A 25,032-nucleotide genomic window follows, 5' to 3' on the forward strand; every position below is an offset into this window, starting at 1 on the left:
TAAAACCCCTTTTTTTTAGTTAATGCTCTTTATTTTTTTCTTAAGGGAGTAGGGTGGGGGAAGGGGGGGTTAATAGGTAATCATCTTGGACCCAAGGAGTCGGAGGGAGGGCCGGGGTCTAGTTTGATCTGGTTTAGTTACATGTATCAGGTCGCGTTTAAGCAAAGGTTAAATAATTTTTAACTTTAGCCTTTTCAGGGCATCTTTTTCCGTCGGCTATATCAACTTTGTATTTGGAATGATAAGTTAAAAAGATGTGTTTCTGCATTGAAAAGACATCTTTTCCATATTTCACGGTCCGTTCTAAACCTAAAAGCAGCATAGTTCTGCTAGAGACAACATTTCTGTTCGGAAGGGGTTTGATCACTGAGGACTTGAAATTGATGAGATAAAGGTAAACGCCGCAAAGGGGGTTTACTTTCACTCCCCAGTTTCTCGGTGGGGGGGTTACACAGCTTGATTTTGGGAAGTTTCTTAAGTAGAAGACGATATATATATCCAGGAATGTTTCTTGTATCCACATTTAACCATATTTTATGGGGAACGTATCAGTAATGGATAGGCAGTGATTTTCTTGAAGTCCGTGTCAAGACAAACTACAGTCACTTCCCGATATCCGCCATCTTGAATTGGTGATGATCACGTGAAATGCAAATGAACGTGTTTTCCCAGAAAGCTACTGTCGGAAACCACCCAAGAATTTCTGAGAACTATACACTACTCTCGAAGGAGGTCTTTGTTCTTTATCCAAACGAAACATTTTCCTAAATCGTTGAAACGTCAGCTGGGACCGTCCGTTTTAATACAAAGGTGAGTAAAATGAGGACATGGCTACGAATTGTGGTATGGAGAATTTTCTATGCTGCGAAATCAGGTTGTTTGCCGACATAACTTTAAGCTAAGGTATTTAAGCTAAGTGACGCCATGTCAAATTAGATCAGTATTACACATGCACCTAGATTTGAGCTAGAAGAATGAAAGTGATTTGAAAATGCCAACAATTAACCAAATGTGTTGCTTCTATTGCAAATCACTTCAGAACACCAGCATGTTTTGAAGCTAAAATGGAACATGATGAAGACGAATCGTTGCAAAATTAATCTGTTTTGATTATTGTTTGGTCAGAAAGGAGTTCTTAGATAGCTGAAACACTTGTTTGTAGCAAAATAAATCACAAAGAAAAGTACGACTAGATTTTCCTGACCAGTCTGTGCGCTGAAGGGGACGACTACAGCGGTGCGAAGGTTACGAACTACCACTAACATTGTTTTATGATATTTGAACGCAGTCCAGATGAATGCTTTCGATCCATTAGATGCAAACGGCATTGTTCTATTATCGGCCATGTTCTTTTAACTATTTACTACGTTTTGCAGTGTTTTTTCACCTTGTTGTATGTCTAGTCTTGTTATGAAATAAGAATGCGCACGATGACTAACTAGATTCACAAAAGAAGATTGATTAATAAGCAGGTATAACGAAGTATGCATGCATTTTCACTGCAATAATTCATTCAACAAGAAACATAAGTAAGCGACTAGAAGCATCTTGATTTAAGGAAATCAACGTGCAACTAAGCGGAAAAAATTCACCTTAAGACTAAGATTTCACAACAGCTACCTCTAATACCAAAGCGATTTCCGGCAGGAAAGTGGTTAAGTAAACGTTCATCGAAATTTCAGTGTGGCCATTAGATTTTTGAGCAGTTTTCCTTATACCGGGTCCCTCTGCAAACTCAAGGGATTCAAATTTTTGACGGAAGAATTTAGTCTTCGCAGTATGAGTGGTATTGTATACCCTTTACCAGTAGGTTACCCTTTACGAACAACATTAATAACTTTACCATACGTTAGGTCTAGAGGACAATCTATATATGATAACTAGTTCCCAAAAATGCCAACGGCTAATCAAGCTGATAGTCCTTTGTGCGAAGCAAAGCTGTTTGAAAGCTTTCACTGGACTGTTCTCAAAACATTCTGGTTATATGGCCACTCTCAAGAGTTCTACAAGTTCTTGTTAGACCTTTCTGTCATGTTAACAACAGAATTTCGAGATAACGACTTCTAATATTTTGTCAGGGAGGCTTAGTCAGATATAAGAACATTGTAAGTTGGGCTTGATTCAAAAGAATACCGGACTGTTCCCCACGTGTGAAATGCAGTTGAAGAAACTGTTCAGAAAGGAACCTAAATACTCGAACTTCGATCGGTTACGACTCGTTCCTAACACTTAAAAGTTCGGCTCTAACAGCAAATAAGCTACGAGGTCGCATGTTGAAATCGGTTCGAGAAAATTTTTAAGAAAGATCTTTGCTCTTGCTGAGGAATCGGCTCGCAAATAGAAAATGATTTGCTTCATTTATTTGTGTTAAGCTTGATTCCGTACTGTTAGAGATTATTCTGCGCTTTTGATGACCATTGTCGGATAGATGACATGCTTAAATGAAAGTTTTTAGTGTTTTCAGATATCAGAATCAATTATACATGCAGAACTTGATAGATAATCGTATGATCTTAGTACAGCAAAGGTCATATTCTTTAGCGATGGTTTGTTGGAGCTTTTACACTGCTGCCGTTCATTTCTCTTTAATCGAACGTTAAACGAAATTTGCCTATCATTTTAGTTTCCTCTGTCAGTCGGCTGTCATCGAAATACCGTATATGTATAAATTATATAATATTACGATGCCCGGTGGAGGGAAAAGGAGGAGCACTTCCTTGCACAAGTTTTATCTGTCTATACATATGAGCATACCTCCAAAGAGTTATTCATAAAACGGGTATACAGTTTGATCATTAAGGTCGTTAAAGAAAAATGATCCTCCAGGAAACCACGGGAACCCATTAGCGAGTCTGTCTCGCCTACGCCCGATGAATAATAGTGTAAAAAATGAAAAAAGTATGTCATTCGCAAGCGGACGAATATTATTGTTGTGTGAGTTTTATTCTTGGCTTCGGCAAAGCTTATGAACGCTTCACTCGATCAAATCATAATCACGTCATAGACCAAGTGGAACGTTCAAACGTTAGGTTTGAAGACGAGTATGGATTCAAAGGGCAGGTCCAAGAACAGGAACAGTTGTTTGGTCTAAAATGAAGAACCTAAAGATAAATTCCTACCAAGATTTTCCAAGATGTACCCCTTCTTTCCTCCCTTAGGCGAACGACAGTACCGGAAGTTGCAGCTGATTTTTCCTAGAATCTCAAGCTTTGTTTGTTTGCTTTTTTATCTAATCCCCGTTTTCTCAGAAAAGGTTGTGTTTATTTAAATTCCCCCTCGTGGGATGTAATTGGAGATGAATTGGTTGCTATCTAACGGATAAAAACGGCTTCGAAGCGTTTGAAAGAGGAGCAAAGTAAGTAAGATTTCAAAAATGTTTTACCTAAGATAAAATCGGGTACCACCATTGCGATCCCTGAAGCCACGAAAAGCCGCCTGTGTGCCACTTAAAATATTGCAAATTTGTCGCCGAGAATCGACCGGCCAATCGTTAAGATAGACAAGAACCTCCTTAGGCGGGTTGCGGACTGCGAACATCTCGAAAACATTTCCTAGCGATCAGAGAATAACCACGTTAAGGTACTGATATCGAATTTTTGTGCTTGAATTTCGACATCGAGGTGCTATGCATGACGAACCTAAATGCCATACGACGGTTTCTCGGAAGTTGGGCAACGTTCTAAGAATATATGTTACAGCTGGTATTGAACAGTTCTAAAGCTGAAACGGCAACGTTTCAAAGAGTAAATGTACCGCGATAACGCAATGATGCAGTGCTTTGCATTTGCAGTGTGTGATCACCTTGTTTAAGAATGGAATGATTTCGAATAAATGCTCATCACAAATATGAAAGTCTCTTTAGATAACGTGCTTAACGTCCATATAATGAAAGAGAGGAAGGGAAAATGCCTTACCTAACGGTATATCAAAGTAAAAATCACTATATCTTTAAGTATTACCTCGGGTGATATATCAAAACATTTTGGACTATTTGCTGATTTTGCCTCAGTTGTTGTTTAAAAAAATTGCTTTTTTCCTCTTTCGTGTCATTGTGTTATTGTATCAAATTTTAGTTTGCAGATATATTTAGTTTTCTCGGAAAGATCTAACCGACCGGAAAATTGCTTCAGAAAGAAAGGCAAGAATTTTTAACAATTCCTGGAAAGCCGGATGTATTTATTTCAGTCGTTGATTAGCTGGGTTAAAGGAGTTTTCATTTCATTCGAACAAATTTAAACGAGTCCAAAATTAATGTCGCATATTTACTAGCGAAATGATCTTAACATAACTTTTGCTTGGTGCAGGCAACAAGCGGGAAAACTGTTCTACAGTTTTCCCGCTTGTTGTGGCATGATGTGGCGGCATGGTATGATCTAACTGAATTGGTCACTCAGTTAATTTACAAATATTATTAATTCTATGCAAGGTAAAACCGCTAAAATTTACTCGGTGTGTTTAGATTAAATAAACAGTCTTGCTTTTATCATTGCCTGGTGTTTGCTTTATGATCAAAGATCTAACTTTTTTGATAGAATTATCATCTTCTCTTTCATTATTTCACCAGTTGAGAATTGCAGCTCAGGCATTCAAAAGATTGCACTTTGCATGTATTGCAGTGATTAAGCCTGATAAGGTTTTAATTCAGTTTAAATTTTGCAGGGAAACATTTTTAAAGGTTTTCTGTTGAGGTTGTGCCCAATCCCTGAATGCTTCAAGTTGTTGCTGATTTCTATTTTCTTGTTGGCCAGACATGAAATACTTCAAAACCGGAAGGCACTTAAGATTAGTGCAGAATTTATCACAATATCGACTGAGTGATCTGTAAGAATCCTGCAGTGCAGTATTCCAGAGTTTTCTTTCCAACAGAAGCAGCAGATTTCTTAGTCTCCTTCAGTATCTTTTTAGCCAGTTTCTTATTGCTTCTCAAACATTTTCGTAAAGGAAGCTAGAATACTAGCGTGACAATTTGCGAAGTTCTGAACCTTAAGTAGCCTCCCTCAGAAATTTCTATTAACTGGTGTCAAGTTTTTTGGAAGTATTTACCGCCTGCTGAAATTTCTCAACGTATTCTGGTTTGCATCTGAGAAGAAGTTTTTTAAATGACTGTCGTCAAAGTATTGTGTATACTACGCTTTCATCTTCAGCTTGGAAAATTCTCAGTTGTTTTCTGCTGAGTTTTCGAGCGTTGCTCGAGGTATTTCAATTTGAATTCCTAATTTCTGAACTGAGCTGGTTTGTTTGTCTATTGTTTTTTTTTCAGATCTTTCAATGGCTGGATGAAGCTACGGCAAGTTGATATCGATATTCTGCGGTTACTTCAGAACGATCAAGGTAAGTAATCTTGGCCTATCATCTTTCCCATTCGTCAGTTCCAGTAGTAGTCTCCTTTAGTTGTAATATGTGCAGGCTTGAACAATGTTCTACTAATTTGTAGAATATATAATAAATTAAGCCAGTCAAGCCTTGTTGATTAAATCTATTACAATTTAACGCTGTGCGCAATTCTGCAATGCACAGATTCATCTTGTTAATGGCGTTTTCGCTAGAAAAACTTGTTCAACCTTCGTGCAGCATAGTTTAACCTTGGGATCGCCGTGCATGACCGTGGACACCCTGTACTGTTACAGCTCAAGCTCAACTAGCTAGATAAAGTTCGTAACAGTGCATTTAAAGTTTGTGTTGTTCTTCGGTTCCTAACAAAGCAAACGATCAAGAACTTATTGTAGGACATCAAAACGAAAGTTCTTGCATAGTTTAACCTTGGGATCGCCGTTAATTACCATGAATACCTTGTACTGTTTCAGTTGAAGCTCCTGTGGCTGTATTAAAGATGGTAGCGGGGCATTTTAAGTTTATGTTGTTTTTCGGTTTCTGCCATAACAAACGATCAAAATGGTTTTTTAGGCAATTGAAAGGAAAGTACCTGCACACGATCAGTTTTTTTAACATTCTTTGGTGAGAAAATATCACGGTACATGCGAACATTTTGCAATCTCATTCTTAAGTTATCAGAAATCTACTTGTGATTTTAATTTTAGGTGTTTTCATATTGAGCAGCGTGATAACATAAATAAGAAATCAATAAAATGTAAAGTCTTTATTTCATCTTAAGATAAAACTATATATCTTATACAATGAATTCGGAAAAAACTACAATAGAAATCTATATACATAATATGAGTTAAAAGGTATGTCATTACAATAAATGGAGCTCAAATATCAACCTACCTATTTACAAAGGTGTTCATAAAGCGCTGTGTATCAATTTTCGGGCGTGCGCAGCCTTTTTTTTCCTAAGATTGTGTACATAAGTCTTTTGGTCAGGAATGATGTCTTTCATGGGGGTGGCAATCCGTTGATATTAATTTCTTCAAAATGTTTCGGTCTTATTTGTTTAAAAGGTTCTTGATAAAAACTGGAAATGAAATAAATCGGCGTTTATGGCATCGGTTTAAAAAATTTGTACAACCATAAGATCGGACTCAGATGAGAGGAGCATTATTTTCATACCAAGCTATAGTTAGTTATTTGTGTGAGTTCATTTCTCCAAACGATTGGGTCTTGCTTAGTTTTAAGATTTTTATTAACTCCCCTCGTTTGAGCTCATTAAAGTCCCTGTACGTTTACAGCACTGTTGCAAATGGCGGATAGATTTCGTTTTTGTCGATACATCATCCTCCAGTAAACGTTCAATTACCTTTTTGCTGTTCTGACTGAAATTCTTGTTGTCTGACGAGCTTGGAACATCACAACTAACAGTGACAAGCTCCTGTTTCAGATAAAGCTTGTTTGCGAAACACAATGACCTTTTCGCATTTGCAGCCATATGGTTATCCCTTTTAAAAGGTTAGATATTTAGTTATTGCCTCTACTTTTTCCTTAGATACGTGGGCTAAAAGTGTAAAAGCCTGAGGTCACAAAGATGGGTAGGTATATGTTTCATAACGTATTAACCAAAAGAAGCCCTTGGCTGAGATAAACCATCTGAATTAAACAAAAAACTCCCTAAATTCAAAGAAAGGTTTGTCTGCCAGGCTGTTGGTGTTAATTCATGTGTTCTCGTTGTTTGTTGCTTGGAAGCTGATGATGGGGACTTCAGCTTGATTCAGCCATCGCTGATCCATCAGCTGAGGACCATCCTTGATCAGTACCCAGATGATGGACAGATATTGAAGGTGAGGAAAGCACACATATACATAGACACATGATTTTTCCGTATTACAATGTTCGATACAGGAGAGTAGACAAGATATATGTTGAGTCAGGAAAATATAAGGAATACAATTTCAACCCCACAAGCTTGCTTCAAAGAGAGGAAATAGGCTGGTGGGGATAAAAGTGTAGTCTTTGTATTTTCCTAACTCAAAATATGTATATATAAATATGTGTGTGTGTGTGTGTGTGTGTGTGTGTGTGTGTGTGTGTGTGTGTGTGTGTGTGTGTTGAGTATAAAATATACGACGACTACGTTTTTATCTCTACAAGCCTGTTTCGGGATTGAGTCACTCATCAGGGAATTTTATTGACAAGAATATTCGTTGCCATCGTTTATATACTTTACAAATTTACACAAGAGTTGCGGCGGTGAATTAAGTACTCTGGAAAAAGCTTTGTTCAAAGCACTCCGTTTAAATACATGGGAAAGAAACGGATTTTGGTGAAAACAATTGATTTCGGACTCTTTTTTCGGTATGAAATAAACTTAATTCTTGGTTTCTGTTTATTATTGGTGTATACCTATATAATTGTTCACCTCGGTGTCGGTGAAAGTGGTGAATAGTTACCGCCATTTCCCCTTTCATTCTGTTATTTTTTGTTCCACGTAAGTTTTCCATGTTAAGTTTAAACTCAATTTTGCCTTTGACGTTGGTCTCACATGGCACAATTTTAACATGCTTTTCTCCATCAGGAACTCATTCAAAATGCAGAGGATGCGAATGCCAGTCACGTTAAGTTTTTGCATGACAAAAACAGTTTTGGAACTGAACATCTATATGATGAGGAGCTCTCACAATTTCAGGTGATTACTGGTTATCTGTTAATATGACTTTAGGAAAGAAACTATCTCATCTCAATGAACTAAAAAACTATATGAAGCAAATTTCATGTTTTACGACAAAAAAACTTGGTTTAGAGGTCTAAAAGCATTCTAGTAGTTATTATTAATGTCAAGGGGAGTAACCGGTAAAACCACAGTGGACAGATGTTAAGCATCTGTCTGGCGAAGAAGAAAATTTGAATTAAAATTTGTTCTGGTTTCCGTGGCGGTAAGCAACTAGGAATATTACCTGTCCCCGTTTATAAGATGGAGAGAGTTACTGTAAAAATGAAGCGTTTTCTCAGAGAAATCAATATAAATATTCGTCCAGGTCTAGAAACCCAGACCTTTCGACCATGAAACCAATGCACTAGCTGATGGGCCATAGTCTTTGAATTTACATTGTTGCTATGATTAAGTCCTTATCCCTCTCCACGATTTTCTTCAAAGGGTCCAGCACTTTTTTCACACAACGACGCGAAGTTTAGGAAAGAAGACTGGAAAGGAATACGTCTCGTTAGCAATAGTATCAAAGTGGAAGACCCCATGAAAGTTGGTCGGTTCGGCTTGGGCTTTAAGTCTGTACTGCATATGACAGGTAATTCATAATGGGTACTAATGTGGATGTATCATAAATGAAGAAATGAGCAGGACATCTCTGCCACGGTACTTCAATTGATGCGGTTTGCTGGTAGCTTTCATATATATCCTGTAATGGCATCTTTCCACACTACTGTGACCACTCCAACACAAAATAAACAGTTGTAACCATGTTTGTAGTCATGGCGTCTCACCTTTGTTTTGCATTCACGTCCTTTGTACATTGTTTTCCGTTTTCAGTTGTTCCGTGTATATTTGTTATTTCATTAGGTTTGCCAGTTATTTAGGTTACGTCACATTTCATATTTTCGTGTTCATTTTTTATGCATTGTTCCTATTGTTTGGTATAGCTTCTTCTACCGTAGTTTTCTTGTCGCCGTTGTCATTATGTTTTAGCCGCCGTAGTCGCCACATAATCTTGTAAGTTTCGTTTTTTTGTCCGTCATTTCGCCTGTTTTATTTGTATTTCGTTTTGCTTTCCCGTTCTGTATATTTAACTTCTTTATATACATTGGCTTTTAGCGAATCGCCAGTAAAGGTGCGAATTTCTCGGATTTTGTGGATTTCGACTACAATGTTATCGATAAAATTGCTCATTAATACGCCTTGTATAGTTTATACTATTTTTACATTAAAATTATGACTTCATTTTATTCTAGAGCCACTTTGTACTTATTTGACATTGCTGATATACGGAAATCAAATGTATAGCAATATACTCGGTAGTAAAGTATTACAGCTGACATGAAGTTTTCTTTTCGTAAAGATTTACCAAGTGTGCTCAGCGCTGAGAAAATTGGATTCATTGACCCTCATGGAATTTACTTCTCTGACAAACGGAACAGAAGAACCGGCAGATGCTGGAGACTTGATGACGATTCTGCGGAGATGGACAAAATACCGGATCAGTTTCTCCCTTTCAAAGGAATCTTCGACTGTACCGAACAAGTATTTTCCAACGGTTACTACGATGGCACCCTGTTCCGTTTCCCGCTGAGGACCACACCCTCTGATCTATCGAATACACTTTACACCGAGGATAAAGTGGAGACTTTGTTTGACAGTTTTGAAGCTGATGCTCACTTGGTTCTTCTATTTCTTCAACACTTGGAATCGATTGAACTCTATGTCCGAGAAGAGTCACAGACTAGCCCTAGAAGAACCTTTCAGGTTAGAGTTGCGGACAAATACCTGGAATTAGTTCGCTCTAAGAGGAAGGAGTTCCTCGGAAAGATCAGGCCCGGGGAACTGATGTCCCAGTCTGTTGCAGTGACTTATCCAATCACCATAGAGACAATAAAATTCGGTGCATCTCATGAAACGGACCCTCTGCAGCAGTACTCCTTTCTCGTCACCAACTACTTTTGTGGAGGACAAGTTTCTTTGAACTTCAAACGGTTGATGACAGATAAAGAGCTAAACTACCTACCCATAGTCGGTGTTGCCATGCCATTGCCTAATGATCCTAAAATGCAGACACCAGATATCAAAGGCCACGTGTTTTGTTTTTTGCCATTACCAGTTCCAACGAGGAGCCTGACAGGTCTGCCAGTACACATTAATGGTTTCTTCGCTTTGAGTCAAAACAGACGTTATATTAAGTCTCCAAATGCAGATCAAGAAGAGCGAGAACGGATGAGTCGGCGGCAACTGACAGATAAGTCACTGTTGTGGAATAAGTGTCTTCTAGAGGAGGCCACACCCAAGGCATATGCCACCCTGATCTTGCAAGCTATACAATGGGAGTCATGTTTTCTACCAAGATCATCAATTTACAAGTAAGGGGTAACTTCTATCAAATCAATGACAAGGAATGTTCTTGAGCTAAATGAAGCCAGAAAGTCATGGTTAATAACAAGGTGCTAGCCTCAGACAAACCTGTGTGCGTAAGGAATTCTTGTCTATGAAGGATTCTCAGAGCCTCGTACTTTTTTGATTTTTTTTTCAAACTGAAAGTAATTTAAATAGTTTTCTTCTGATCTCAGACTATAAAGCAAAAACAACAGGTGACCTTCACTATAAGATGAACATGTGTCGTTGAAGTTTATTAGGAAGAAATTTAAGTTTTATATGTTTTCTAGCGATAACCGTATTGTTTTAAATCCAACATAATCAAGATACCTCGGTTGTTGTCTTGTAGAGCATGGCCAGACATTGCCTGCATTGACCAGAAGTGGACGAAGCTCATCAAGCCTTTTTTTAGCACACTTTTACAGCAGAATATTGTTTACACCGATGCAGGTTCCCGACGCTGGATTACAGTGGAAGAAGGTATTTTCGACCAACTCGATAAAAGTGAAACCAAAGAAGTGCTTCTTCGAGTATTGCTGGCAGCTGCTGTGCCTGTTGTTTCTGTACCAAAACACGTCATCACGGCCATTACTCACTTTACCACTGTCAAGGAAGTCAAACCCAGCCTGGTGAGATCGACCATGAAGAAATGTCCGTCATGTTACAAGAACCTTGATAGGCATGAAAAACTTTTGCTCCTTAATTATTGCCTGAAAGATGGCAAATTTGATTCGCTTTGTGATTTGGAGCTTTTGCCTCTTTCCAACGGGAACTTCATCAAATTCACTAGTCAATCGAAAGCTGTGTACATCTGCTCAGCGGAACATCCTCAAGAACTTTTTCCTGGACTAGAACATCGTTTCTTGGATGAAACGATTGATGAGACAATTACTCAGAGGCTTGTATCCGCAGGAAAGCAAGGTAAAATGACTTTCTCATTTGATAGTTCTTGATTTTAAACCTGGTCGGCGATTAAACATGCGAATGTTGTTCGTCTGATGTTTAGCTTGGTTTAATTTCTTTTCTTGAATCATACTAAAGTTTTTTTAACATTGGATGCCCAATATAATTCTTTTTTGGCTGGTTTTTCACAAAGGAAGTAGTCAGCTTTATACTTCTAACTTTCTTTCAGGATCCACACAGTTACGAATACTCCGTACAGATGATGTAAGAGCTCTTCTTCCTCAAGCACTGCCGATGGAGTGGAGCAAGGGAAACACCGTCTCGTGGTACCCTGACGATCCAAGTTATAACCATCCACCCAAAGGGTGGATCAGGGTCGTGTGGAGATATTTGCAGAATTATTTTGCCAATGCAGGTGATGTTCTTAGCCTCGGTAAACTACCTCTGCTTCCACTAAGCATGTCAAAGACACCAATCACATTGGCGCGACTTAGTGAACCTTCCAGCATAGTTGTCAAACACCTTCATGGTAATTGCTTAGACGAAAGTTTATCAGATATTCTCATCAAGCTTGGTGTGCTGATCATGACCGATTATCCCTTATTCATTAGCCACCATCCAGCCGTTTTAGGAAGATTCGTATATCCACCATCCGTTCAAGGGGTTTTGAAAGCAATGGTGGTTTCCTCAAGTATGATGACTGGCGGAAAACTTCCCGAGATTGTACGCGTTGCACTTTCGACCAAGGAAAAACGTCTCCTAAGAATGTTTTTGGCTAACGTTAAAGATCCACACTTGGGTCACGTGGAGTATGATGTTCTGCGCTCTCTACCGGTTTTTGAGACTTTTTCGAGGAAGTTCGTGTCAGCAAAGGAACTTCTGTGTGCAGCACCCCCTGAGCCACTCCCAATTACACTGAGAAGAGACCTCATCGATGTTTCTCAAAACGATTCAATGGTGTTTGCACGTCTCCTTGGAGTTAACATTCTAACGCCCATCGAGCTGCTTTGTCAGGTTGTATTTCCAGATATCGAGCGAGGATGCTACTCCGAAGAAGAAATTGACAAACTGATGGAGCATGTGTTGGATCGTCATGCGAGTGCTATTCGCAAGAATACCTCTTTCAAGAGGGTTTTACAGAACTTGGCATTTGTTTCCAGGAAGAAAGGGCGAGTGAGGCCTTGTGAACTCTTTGACCCCAGAAACACCATTATTAAAACCCTATTCGTCCTTGAGGATGTGTTCCCTTCCTCCAAATACGCTAGCCCTTCGGTACTTGTGGTACTTAAAGAGATGGGAATGAAAGGCGAGGATGACGTCACCGCGACTGACCTCTATCAAAGTGCGATGGTGGCAAGTAAGTTTCCCAAGCATCCATCATCAAAGCAGAAATCGAAAAGAATTTTGAACTTTCTCAACGAGGATCCACAAAAGATGCTGGACCTAATTAACGGACAACCATTGTACAATTTGTTGAGGACTATTCCTTGGGTTTCAAGGAAAGAAAAGCGGCCCTCTGATTACCCTCCCAGCCTTCCATATTGGAAACCAGAAAAAGAAAACGAACGATTTTACAAGCCCGTTGAATTAAAGAGTCACCAGTTTGTAAACCTTATTGGAACTGTAATGCCTGTTGTTGACGTGGATAAAACCGAAGCGATCAGTCAAATTCTCGGCTGGGATAATGAACCCCATGTCCTCCAGGTTGTCCGGCATTTGGAAATTGCCGTGAAGTGCTATTCACAAGAACATAAACCGTATTACATTGCGATGCTGACCGAAATATACAGGTTTCTTCGTGAGCACTACTATGAAGTGGGTGAGGCATTTGACGCCACCAACGTCTTTCCTTGGGTATGGAATGGAGATGGATTTTCTTTACCAAGCCACTTACTCGCTGAAAGACCATCCATTGATCTCACACCTTACATACAGTGTCTTCCTTTAGAAATGAGGCCACATAATCGTCTATTTATGTACTTTGGCATGCAGGAGGAATGCGATGCACCTGTTATGGTACAGGTTCTTAGAATGATAAAGGCGAAGCATGACAGTGGAAGTGTCCTGAGCCTTTCAGAAGTGAAACAGGATCTTCAGTTATCTGTCAATATCTTGAACGAGTTGGCGAGTGAGGAGGAGTTATCCGAGGAGCTTCTAGGAGACATCCTGATCCCAACTTATCAAGAAGACAACTCCTGTGTTAGGCTTAAGCCCATAGACAGCTGCATGTATGGAGAACAAAATGACGACGAAGAGATCGACTACTTTTACGTACACCCGAATGTCCCAAATGTAACTGCTGAGCGTCTTGGTGTGCCAAGTATAACAAACCGGCTTCTTGATGCTGATGAGCTGGCTATTGGAGAAGAGTTTGGACAAGGAGAAAAACTTACCACTAGACTTAATCGCCTTTTGGAAGAGTACACCGACGGCCTTTCCGTTCTGAAGGAACTAATTCAAAACGCCGACGATGCTGGCGCCACAGAAGTGAAATTTCTGTATGATGAGAGAAAGAATGAGGAAGCAATGACTTGCCTGATTGACGATGGAATGAAGGGTTGCCAAGGCCCCGCGTTGTGGGTTTACAATGATGCAACATTTAAGGATGAAGACTTTGAGAACATTACAAAATTGAACGAAGCAACGAAACAGCACGACACCGAAAAGATTGGCAGATTTGGACTGGGCTTTAATGCAGTATACAATTTAACAGATGTTCCCATGTTCATAAGCAGAAACAACTTTGTGATTTTTGATCCTCATACGTCGTATCTCGGGAAGGCTCTAAAGAACAAAACAAAGCCTGGAATGAAGATTGATGTCAACAAAGATGTGAAGAAGCTTCGTAAATTTAGAAATCAGTTCAAACCGTTCAATGGCATATTTGGCTGTGATTTAAATCTAGAAAAAAAGGACAACTCGTTCAACGGAACTCTGTTTCGATTTCCGTTGAGAACAGTTGAGCAGGCTTTGAAAAGTGAGATAAAGAAGCTGGCGTATGACGACAAACAAATGAGAGAGTTACTGCTTATGCTGATTAAAGGAGCCGAAACCTTACTTCTCTTCACACAGAACGTTCTCCGTGTGAGCATTTTTTCTTTGACCACACCTGAAGCTCAAGACGAAACAGTCAAATTGACGTTTAAGATCACCAAATCATTGTCTCAGGAAGGAATAGTAAGATCCTTGTCCGTCCCTGTTTCCCTTCCTCCCACCGCGAACATTTTGAACTCTGATGACCAGAATTTATTGAAGCAATGCAGTTTCCTCCACGCGTCCTCGCAAGTTGTTCGAACATTTAGGACGGGAAAAAGAATGCAATTGATAAAGTCCTCTATGAAGATCAACGTCCACTGTGTTTTCACGGAATGTGGTCTACGTTTCTTTAAACCTGATGTGGAAACCGTTCATTCCCAATGTACAACCTGGCTTGTAGTCTCCTCCATGGGAGATGGACTTGCACTGAACTTTGCCAAGAATGATTTTAGCCTTCTTCCATCAGGAGGGGTAGCTGTTCAGCTAATTGCAAGCGGTGCCGAAAACTTTGTGCCTGTGCCTGTTTTTAAGAAGGATGATGGAATCGATGTCAATGGTACTCTTTTCTGCTACCTTCCACTCCCAATCCATAGTGGCCTTCCAGTACATATTAATGGTGCCTTTGCATTAACTGCAAACAGACGCCATTTAAAAAGAAAACTCGAAGGCGACAAAGAATGTTATGGGGTTGACTGGAATAAAGTGCTGATGTTAGATTCCATCTGCTCAGCTTATTTGTGCCTCCTTGAAGACCTGAAGTCAATTGCTCCAACTGACGGATCTTATAGGTTCCATTCGTTGTGGCCAAAAGCTGATGAGGTATTCTCAAACCTCGGGCATCTCACGAAGTCATTTTACACAAAGATATCCTCTGGAAGTCACGCTTTGTTTTCTGATGGACAGAACTGGTTTTCTATCAATGAGGTGGTATTTCTTCATCCCCTTGTTCGAAACGATCCTTCCATTGGCGATACTTCATTGAAAGTTTTCCAGCTTTTGATGAGAGAACGTGCTGTGGTTGATGATATGCCTATTTCCGTCCTTAACTCTTTCCAAATCTGTGGATGTGGGGAAGTGATTAACTCCCGAATCTACGACAAAAATAGATTTTTTCGTCAACTCTTCTTCCCAAACATATCTGCAGTACCCTCAGAGATGAGAGATTTGCTCGTATTGCATGCAATGGATAACAATTGGGATGACTTAGTCCAAGTCCATTCTTGTGTTCCGGTATCCCCACTTGGAGAAGCTCTAAGACGTCCTTCTGATCTTATTCACCCAGGCAAAGATGCAGCTCGTCTCTTTCTGCCAGAAGATGGAAGATTTCCATATGGAAATGCAGAGACCTTTCTGAATCCTAGACGACTTGCAAAGCTTGAGCTTTTGGGAATGGCATCGGATCATCTTCCTTGGATGGAAGTGGCAGAAAGAGCGGAAAGTATCCATAGACTAAATGCAGAAAACAGTGTAGCAGCTTTAACAAGAGTGAAGGAATTTTTAGGATTTCTAGAGAGGAAGATAAGGTACCTGGATGAACCACCACCAGACGCCATAAGAAAACGAATACTGGAGGCTCGATTTATTCCCGTTCTCAGGAAACCAGGGAACTTTCCTCTTAAATGGAAAAGCGAGGAGTACGAAAATCATGCATTACTCGCCCCAAAAGATGTCTACACGGAAGACGAAAAATATCTTTTGTGCTGCACAGAACCACTGATCGGGGTGTTTGTCTCTCGAAATGTCAAAGTGTTACTGAAGCTTAACAAGAAGCACGCGACGTTAAACCATGTATTATGGCAACTGAAACACGCGTTGTGTTGTAGTGTTGAATCTTTAGAGGTCAGTGCCATGGAGGAGATAAACACAGTATGCAAAGCAGTGTACTCATACCTACAGAACGCAATTTCAAGTAACGATGCAGCTGTAAAGAAATTTTTAAAAGACAAGAGGTTTATCCTTTGCGAAAGAAAGTTCCTCCACGCTGGCCAGGTGGCTTTTCATTTGAGTGATGACTGTTCACCTTATCTTTATCAGCTTCCAAAACGATTAGCAGTGGACTTTCCAAAGCTAATGAGACTTGCTGGTGTCAGGGAATGCTTTGAAGAGGAAGATTTTATTTCAGGTCTACAGCAGATGAGAGGGCAATTTTCTGAGAACGAGTTAGACGAAGAAAACCTTAGAATAGCAGTGCGTCTAGCGAATCAACTGGGCGAAACATTAGGAGCAAATGGGAGTAATCCTGCTCTGTTAGAAGATAGTTGGGGAGCCATTTACCTTCCTGACACAAGGGGAGTGATGACGGCAGTATCCGAGCTTTGTTTCAGGGACTGCCTCTGGATGCCTGACGAAGAAGTAGTGCGTTTTGTTCATTCCAGAATTCCTTTGTCAAGCTGTCAGGTACTTGGTGTTAAAACTCGACGAGAAGAGGCATTGCGGAATCATATGACCAGAATCTCCTTTGGACAGAAAGAGAAACTTACAAATCGCCTGAAACGCATTCTGCAGTGCTACCCCTGCGAAAAGGAAATTTTGAAAGAGCTTCTTCAAAATGCTGACGACGCACAGGCAACCGAGATTTGTTTCATAAAAGACCCGAGACACCATCCAAATGAAAAAGTGTTCGAAGATTGTTGGAAACCTCTACAAGGCCCTGCTTTGTGTGTGTACAACAACAGGCCTTTCACCAATGACGATCTTGAAGGTATTCAGAATCTCGGCGAGGGAAGTAAGGGTGAAGATCCGAACAAAACTGGCCAGTATGGGGTAGGCTTTAATGCTGTTTATCACTTGACTGACGTTCCTTCCTTCGTATCTCAGGGAGAAGAGATTGGGGGTGTTTTGTGTGTATTCGACCCACATTGTAAGTATCTTCCAGGTGCCACGCCTTTAGAACCAGGAGGTAGGTTCAACGATACAGCCACCCTCAGGAAGCAATTCCCTGATGTATTTCCTTGCTACTTGTTAGATCACTTTAAGATTGACAACGCAACCATGTTCAGATTCCCGCTGAGGACCGAAGAGATGGCTCGCGAATCGAAAATTACCTCAAACTCTGTGTCCTTTGAAGAACTGGATGTTATGATAAAGGGGCTTAAAAAAGAATTGTTTGAGGTTCTACTCTTTGTGAACAATGTCAGGAAGATAACCCTTTGTGAAGTTGATAAAGCAAAAGGCAAATTAATGAATTCCTATACAGTTGAAGCATCTTTGTCAAAAGAAGATGAAGGGGAGAGAAAAGCATTTGCTGATCACATCAAACAGATTGGAAAGCTTCAAAAGGAGAGGGGAGGGATTGATCCAAGAGAGATACCGGTAAAAAAGGTTTCTTACGTCTTGGACATAACAGACACCAATGGAAACGAAGAAAAGTGGCTAATTGTGCAAAAAGTTGGTTTTGAAAAACATGTAGAAGAAAGTATCGTGAACGCTTTTAGGAAGCAAGAGCTTGGAATGCTTCCGCGCGGTGGTGTTGCTTGTCTTTTAGAGAGACATTCCAAGTATTCTCTCCCAAGACAAAAGAAAGCCTACTGTTTTCTACCTCTTCCTCTTGAGACAAACCTTCCAGCTCACGTAAATGGTCACTTTGCGTTGGACCACGAGGCAAGAAGAAGCTTGTGGAGGGATGAAGGGGATCATGGAGGATATCGAAGTGACTGGAACAATTCGCTTTTGAGAGATGTCGTTGCGTCATGTTACATCTCTATGTTGTTTGAAGTGCGGAAGTTCCTTAAACTGCCCACAACCCAAGACGCAAGCCCTCAAACTGAATGCGAGGTCATGAACAAGATAAAGGTTTACGAATCATATTTTCCCAGTAAAATACCCTATGACAAATACTGGAAAACTCTGGTTGATTCTGTCTATCAAGAAATGAATAAGATGAAAGCAAAGATTCTACCAGTGGTTAGAAAGAGATCCCTTGATGTTGCATCGAAAATTACCGAAGAAAGTGCATCTGCTGAGATAACTTGGCTTCCACCGACTGGTATTGGGAAGCGTCAGGCATTTTTTGACGATCTTGAAGTAAACGGGCCGTTTGCAGTATCAGATGAAAAGGATAAAGAAGAGAATATAGCAAAATTCCGAAAGATGTTGAGGGATATCTTACTTGCAAGTGGTTTTAACCTGGTAGTCTTTTCGTTGGCAGTACATAATTCGTTTCAGCGAGCTGGAGTTACGACGTGCTGCGTTTCGCCTCGGAAGGTCATTGATTTCTACTCAACGTTTTGTTCTTGTGATCGTTTATGCACGATTGGACCAATTCCTTGTGACGTTCAGGAAACATCATTAAAAAGTGTTCTTGGGGTAACCATTATGTTGCTGTATTGCAGAAATGATGAGAACTTTCTGGACGCGTTACCTGGTCTCCCTCTCCTACTTACACAAGACCAACGTCTTCAGTTGTTTTCAAATGAAGATCCCAAGTTTCTCTCACGATACAAAGATCTTCTATCAGGATCTCCACACATATTCCTGCATGATCAAGTTGACGTAAATGTTTTTCGTGGCTCTAATAACATCCGTTTGCCTTGTTTAAAGCCTCTGGATGCCATCTCATTAGCTACCCACCTTCCAAGGACGTTATCATTGGAAATCTATGGAAGCGGAGGCTTTATTGAGTGGTTCCCTAGTCAGAGAGAAATACCCAACCAGGGATGGATGTTTAAGGCGTGGGTTTTCCTTTTCGAGCTCGTAAAAGGTGTACTGAATGATGCTAAAAGTGACGAAGAAGGCAAGCTTCATCAGGTACAAACAACACTTAAGCCCTTACTTGATTGGAGCATTCTTCCAGTTACCGAGACAAAGGAAGCAAGACGAAAGTCACTATGGGCTGTATTTTCTATACGCACACCTCCACCTACTAAACATTATCTGCTGCCTTTAGGAAAAGCAGCATTCGCTATCGATTTCAGGTCTGCGGATTCCTCAAGCCTGAAACTTGTTGATGTCTTGCGAAAGGTCGGCTTGCCTGAACTGAACCTAAGTGTTATCCAAGCTAACGGCGCACATAGCTCTCTGTCTTCAAACTCAGTTAGCTTAGCCCGCATGCTTGTATCATCTTTGAAGTCTCCCTCGTCAATTCTTATCTCACTTAACCATAAGATGGCATTAGACCGGCAGTCACTGGAAGGAAGATTGGAACTACAGGAATGTCTTTCAGTCCTAGAATACTTCAGCAGAAGTGTAGGATGCTTAAGAGATGAAGACAGAGTGACGTTGAGAAGACTTCCTTTTTATCTGGCAACCCACGGTGGTTTTATAGGACTCGATGATCGTGAGGTGTACGTCCTACCAGATAAAATACCACGAAACGAAATGAACCTTCTTGAGAGTGAGCTAAACATAGTGTTTCTGGAATTCCTATCAAGTATTTCTGAGCTATTTAAATTCCTTGCACTGAAATGCTTCTCGGCTGTTGATTTCTATTGTACTTTTATTCTACCCAATATCTCAGTCTTCAGCAAAGAGGGAAGAGAGTCTCACCTGACCTACATCCGTAAAACGATTTTGGAAAATGCAGAGGATGATGAAAAGGAAAAATTGCTGAATTGTCTGAGAGATACTCCTTTTGTTCCCTGTGCAAATGGAAGTCTGAAGACTGCATCTTGTTTTTATGACCCCAGGAACAGCGTTTTTAGAATCATGCTTCAGGTCAACTTGTTTCCAACGCAGCCTTTCGACTCATCTGAATGGCTGAAATTTTTGAAAAACATAGGCCTCGTTTGTGTCGTCTCTAAAGACCATTTTAGGAAATTTGCTACAGAAGTTGCGCGCGAGGCTGCAACAGCTCCCAATGATAGTACGTGCGAGAAATCTAGAGTGTTGGTCGATCATCTCATCAACCGAAAAAACGTAATTGCTGAAGGATTGCTGGACGGTATCTCCGACATCCCGTTTGTAGCCGGGGACCCAGTCAAAGAAAGTTTGCAAGAAATTTGCCTGTCATTTGGAGGCTACACAGGTCATCAGACACCTTATTTTTCCTTCCATGGTGCAGTTCCCGCCGATCATTCTGAAATAGTCTGGACTAAAGCTCATTTACTTCCACGGTGGGCTAATCCAAAGAATCGTTTTTCAGATCTTCGCAAGGCCTGTCCTCCAAACCTTGATGTAAACAGATACTGTAATGCTTTTATCTCACAGCTCCAGATTCAGGACACGCCTACAGTGGACCTTGTGGTCGGCCACTGCCAGAAGATATGTTCACAGGTTGGAAACAACAGCGAAAGAACAAGTGCGTCGAGAGAACGATGTTTAACTTTAACTGAAGTAATGGAACGTATCTACTCATTCCTGCAAACCAACAACATCGAGAGGAGTGATGCAAAGAAAGTCTTAGAGGATACACCTTGTATTTTGGTGGAAAGTGGAAAGAAATTCATTCTGCCACGCCAAGCAGTCCTTGAGCTCTACGAGCACTTGCAGATTAGGCCATTTCTCTATAGAATTCCTATGGAATTCGGTAAGTTCCGTAGTTTGTTCCAGAATCTTGGCTGCTCAAAATCTGTCACCATAGTTCACTATGCCATGGTGTTGGACCTGCTGCATAATAAGTGCCAAAGTTCGAAGCTGGACCCGAATGAAGTAAACGTGTGCATTAAGGCAGTCAAAGGAGTTTTTGATAAGCTTCAGCAAGATGATAAGGAAGTGAGTGCCATATCCCAGCTTTACTTACCGGGCGTTTCTCCCGCACGCATAGAGACGGATGGCAGTACTAATGTGATACCTCTCAATTTGCACACATCTTCAGAGCTGATTTTCAATGATGTGTCGCCCGCTATCCGTGATCGATTGTATAATTTTAGACAGAATCTCTTGCTCGACCCACGCCGGATGAATGTATCTAGCATCAATGCCAGTACCAACTACAAAGAGCTCATGATGAAGTTGCCAGAATCGCTGAGGCCAAAAATGCTATCCTCTGTTGTCAAAGAAGATATCAGCTCGCCAAGTTTTGAAACTATGGCGAGTACTGCAATAACCAAACTTAAGCAGCAGCTTTCGTCCCCACAGTTCTTTCATGGCATTGTGAGGTTAATCCGACACGAGAGCTGTCTCCTGAAAAGAAATGTTGATGACACCGTGATTGAAAGTATTAAGAAAAGGCTCTGCGCCATCGGGCTTTATGCCGTAAACAGCCTCAAGACCTCACTCTTTTGTGACGGAAATCCTATCTCAGAGAGTGAAGCAGAAGTTCCATACTTCGTGAACAAGGTTCTAGCCTCAGATGAAGAAATTTCCAAGGTATACATCAATGTCGCGACAGGAACGATCACGCACACCAAGACAATATTGTTGGTGTCTGGCGTGGTCAGGGAAATATGTTTTGGACTTCTTGGAGAAAGTGCGTTATTGATTTCCCATATGTTGAGCTGTTCCCTGAACGACATAATGTCCCTGCTTGATACTATGGGTGTACGACCAGATGACTCTCTCCTTGTAGAAGAAGAAGAAATTCTGCCTGAGCCTGGTAGCTTTATTCCTCAAGAAGACCACCACCTTTTGAATGACGACTTTGAAGAATTCGAACCAGGCGATTATGTGGGCTTTGAGCTGCATGACCCAAGTCTGGATAGAGAAGGAGGAGATGCCACCTATATATACGCTATAATTATTGAAGAAGTAACGAGTGAATTCAACAGCCGCCTGGCAAGACGTTACAAAATCAACATCGGAAATGGCCAAGAAACTATTGTAGATGCTACGGATTTGTACAAATTCCACCGTTTAACCGAGACATCTTCATCTGCCATAGTCCTCTGTGATAAGCCTAGGCAGCTCCCTAACTCAAGAAGCAGACAAGGAATTTTCGAAGAGATCTCAGACCTTCTGGAGGAGGCGTGGATACTGCCAGAGGACAAAAGACGAAAAATAATCAAGCGGCTGTATTTGCGGTGGCACCCCGATAAAAACTTAGGCGATGAGGAATTCTGCACAAAGGTATGTCAGCACATACAGAGCGAGGTCTCACGGTTGGAAAGAGAGGAGCCGCGGGGTAGCCAAGCCTCAAGCTTTGAAGCTGGAATTCGAGAAGGGTCTTACAGCAGCTTCTTTACTTCATGGGCAGGGCGTGCAAGGGAACATAACACGCAGCGCCAGGGATACAGAGGAAGACCACGACACCATAGAAATAATCCTCAACCAGGGGAGGCTAGGCGTTGGTTCAAACAAGCGGTTGCAGATATCGAGGCAGCAAACAATGATATCCTTTGCGAGAGACCCTCGTATGAGTGGGCATGCTTTAAATGTCACCAGGTAAAAGTTGACATCAGTTATAATAGTTCTCATATGCTGCAATCGTTATTTCAATGTTGCGGTATAGCGCGTGATATAAAAACTGAACTTCTTTGGTTAAGTTCAGCCATTTTTATTTTCATAACTAATCGTATCTCTTTGACTTGCCTGTATAACCATATGTGCTTGCAAATTGTGAGCGGATTACTTTCGCTTCCAAAGTTTTGTTTTCTTTTTTCTGTTAAGTGGTGACAGTTATATGACAGACACATGAATCTTTAATTAGGTTGCCTCTGGAAGAAACATTTAACGGGATTAACGTGAACAGGACTCACAAATCGACAGTACCGAAGTTTTCTATTTTATTTTCCCCACAGGCAGCAGAGAAGGCTTTGAAGGCGGCACAGTATACAATAGATACTGACAGGACAAGGGTCCACAACCTTGTCGAGAATTGCTGCTATCTAAATGACCCTGAGCTATCAAATCTAGCAAGACGATTAGAGTGTCTAGTTGGCGATTCTACACGCATGCGTTATCCAGACAGAATGTGTTTTCCCCAGATTCCGAATGAGGTGTACTCTATTCAGATGGCCCAGGAGGCCTTGCAGCTTGCTAAGAAAATTGTTGCACGCGTACAGAGCAGGATAACCTAAGGTGAGTGCTGAAAAGGACCTAACTGAATGCATCTAATTCAAGAAAACATGCAGTTCAAACTTATGTCATTGCTGCCCCATTCCGTAACGGCTGAAGAATGGGGCGCCACAGGTATTTATAACGAAAGTGGTAAGGAAAGTAGGCCGTCTGTGTTTGTGTGTATGATCTGCATGAGATATCCAGGTTTAACTGGTCCATGTAGCTCTTGAGAATTGAAGTCTAAAAAATGTCCAACTGTTGTTTTTAGCTTTTTCGCGTTTCGTTGATTGGGAATGTCTGACTAGTCACCATCAGAAGCAGTTGCGAAAAATGTCAGAGATTTCTTTTGGGTGCAATAATTATTTGTGTATGCTATTTCTAAAACAAATGTGCTTTAGTGATGAGGAGCTGGATGTGTAAATTTGTTTTTGATGTGTTACGGTTTAGTTCAAACGACAGAAAAACACCATTATCCCATAAGCTCAACTACTTTATTAAATGACGTGTAATATTCTTACTTAGGAGTGACTCCAAGAGAAAATACAGTAATTATCTTCAATAACTCTCTACAATCTATATCTCAGTTCATTACTGTTCACCAAAGTCTCATAGGAAGTTCATACATGCAAGTCAGCACAACTAAGTATTCGAGAAATTTCTTTAGTCACTCTCCTCAACGATAGCGAGTGGTAATAATGGAATGAAAATTTTCACACTATATTAAAAAAAGTCTTTATGAAAATTGGAAAGTTAACATAGATTTACATTTGAAATTGCTAAAATCCTAAAGTTAACAATTATCTCTTGAGCGCGCATTGGATATGAGATGATAGATAGCCAACGAGGCGCATAGCGAGTGGAATAATTGTTTTATTAAAAAATACGCCCTTAAGATATTAGAAAAATCTTCTCGACTTTATTTTATAAAAAGAAACCAGATGTTACAATGTACAGATATTAGATTATGGTATATTGGCTCATTTGCTATAATGGCTAAGCCAATAAAAAGTCTTGAATTGCGTTATCGAATGATTCAGCTTTTAATAATACCAAATATACAATTTTCCCTGTGTTGGCAACTCTCCACTCGTAGATTATGCTCAAATTTAATGATGTGTAATGAATTTTATTTTACAGGATCAATCTGGTTAGGATTCAATGCAAGGACAGCTTTTAGCATGGTTGTTTAATGATTTTAGCTTCTGCCTGCAATGTGACAACCATTTCGTGCATCTTCTAAAACTAGCGTTATTTTGATCCCGACCGTACAACTTGTCTCTATTGGTAACGCCCTCGATTTAAAACGTCCCTTTTTTTAAGGCAGAATTTTTAAAAGTAAGTTTTAAAATAGATCCTTATCTGCTTCATTTGAGATCAGGTTGGATCAAAATCGATTTTTTTTATGTAACTCTAGAGTACTGAACTGGTGGTAGGTGTGTTCAGAGCTGGGTGGAAAGCCCTTTTCAAGATAGATATCTTTCATTATGAGTTTTAAATTTAAGATATTTCTTTTCGAAATTGTCTAGCCTCGAAACATTTAATGTGCATCTTTAAAAAAGTACGTAGACTAAAATGTAGCTAGTATGACGCAAAGTTTGTTAAGGAAACTTCAAAGTAATAGAGGGATCTACCGTTAAGGTGGCGTAAAATTAATTTGAAGACTAGTTCCTCGATGGATGGACACTACCACAGGTTATACCATTCCCTTGAAAATAAACTCATTTCAATTGCTCGATGATCTCTCAGCATGATGTGATCATTTTGTGACGTACATGACCTTGGCACCTCTGCGG

At 40.4% G+C, this 25,032-nt stretch overlaps 1 protein-coding gene across 3 annotated transcripts; it reads left to right on the forward strand.

Moving 5' to 3' along the window:
- Positions 1-678: 678 nt before the first annotated feature.
- Positions 679-24,972, forward strand: LOC111326332 (sacsin-like). Of its 3 annotated transcripts, none has more exons than XM_088740411.1 (12): positions 679-810; positions 5,261-5,331; positions 5,905-5,971; positions 6,884-6,926; positions 7,081-7,175; positions 7,910-8,020; positions 8,489-8,636; positions 9,405-10,416; positions 10,779-11,350; positions 11,562-22,624; positions 22,981-23,260; positions 24,377-24,972. In XM_088740411.1, the coding sequence occupies exons 4-11, from the start codon at positions 6,923-6,925 to the stop codon at positions 23,257-23,259; spliced, it is 13,284 nt and encodes a 4,427-aa protein (XP_088596537.1). In that variant the 5' UTR covers positions 679-810; positions 5,261-5,331; positions 5,905-5,971; positions 6,884-6,922; the 3' UTR covers position 23,260; positions 24,377-24,972. The 3 variants fall into 3 exon arrangements, with proteins under 3 accessions (XP_088596537.1, XP_088596538.1, XP_088596539.1); XM_088740413.1 differs by lacking the exon at positions 679-810 and adding an exon at positions 3,254-3,355; XM_088740412.1 differs by lacking the exon at positions 5,905-5,971.
- Positions 24,973-25,032: the final 60 nt, after the last annotated feature.

This window comes from Stylophora pistillata, chromosome 12 (assembly GCF_964205215.1).
Source record: "Stylophora pistillata chromosome 12, jaStyPist1.2, whole genome shotgun sequence".
In the NCBI taxonomy this organism is placed as follows: Eukaryota; Metazoa; Cnidaria; class Anthozoa; order Scleractinia; family Pocilloporidae; genus Stylophora; species Stylophora pistillata.

What these genes read in the sequence shown, in the direction of transcription:
- LOC111326332 (XM_088740411.1), top strand. An exon ending in AGGAGCTCTCACAATTTCAG is followed by an intron (nt 8,021 to 8,488) that starts GTGATTACTGGT and finishes TTTTCTTCAAAG; the next exon opens with GGTCCAGCACTTTTTTCACA. An exon ending in CATGCTTTAAATGTCACCAG is followed by an intron (nt 22,625 to 22,980) that starts GTAAAAGTTGAC and finishes TTTTCCCCACAG; the next exon opens with GCAGCAGAGAAGGCTTTGAA.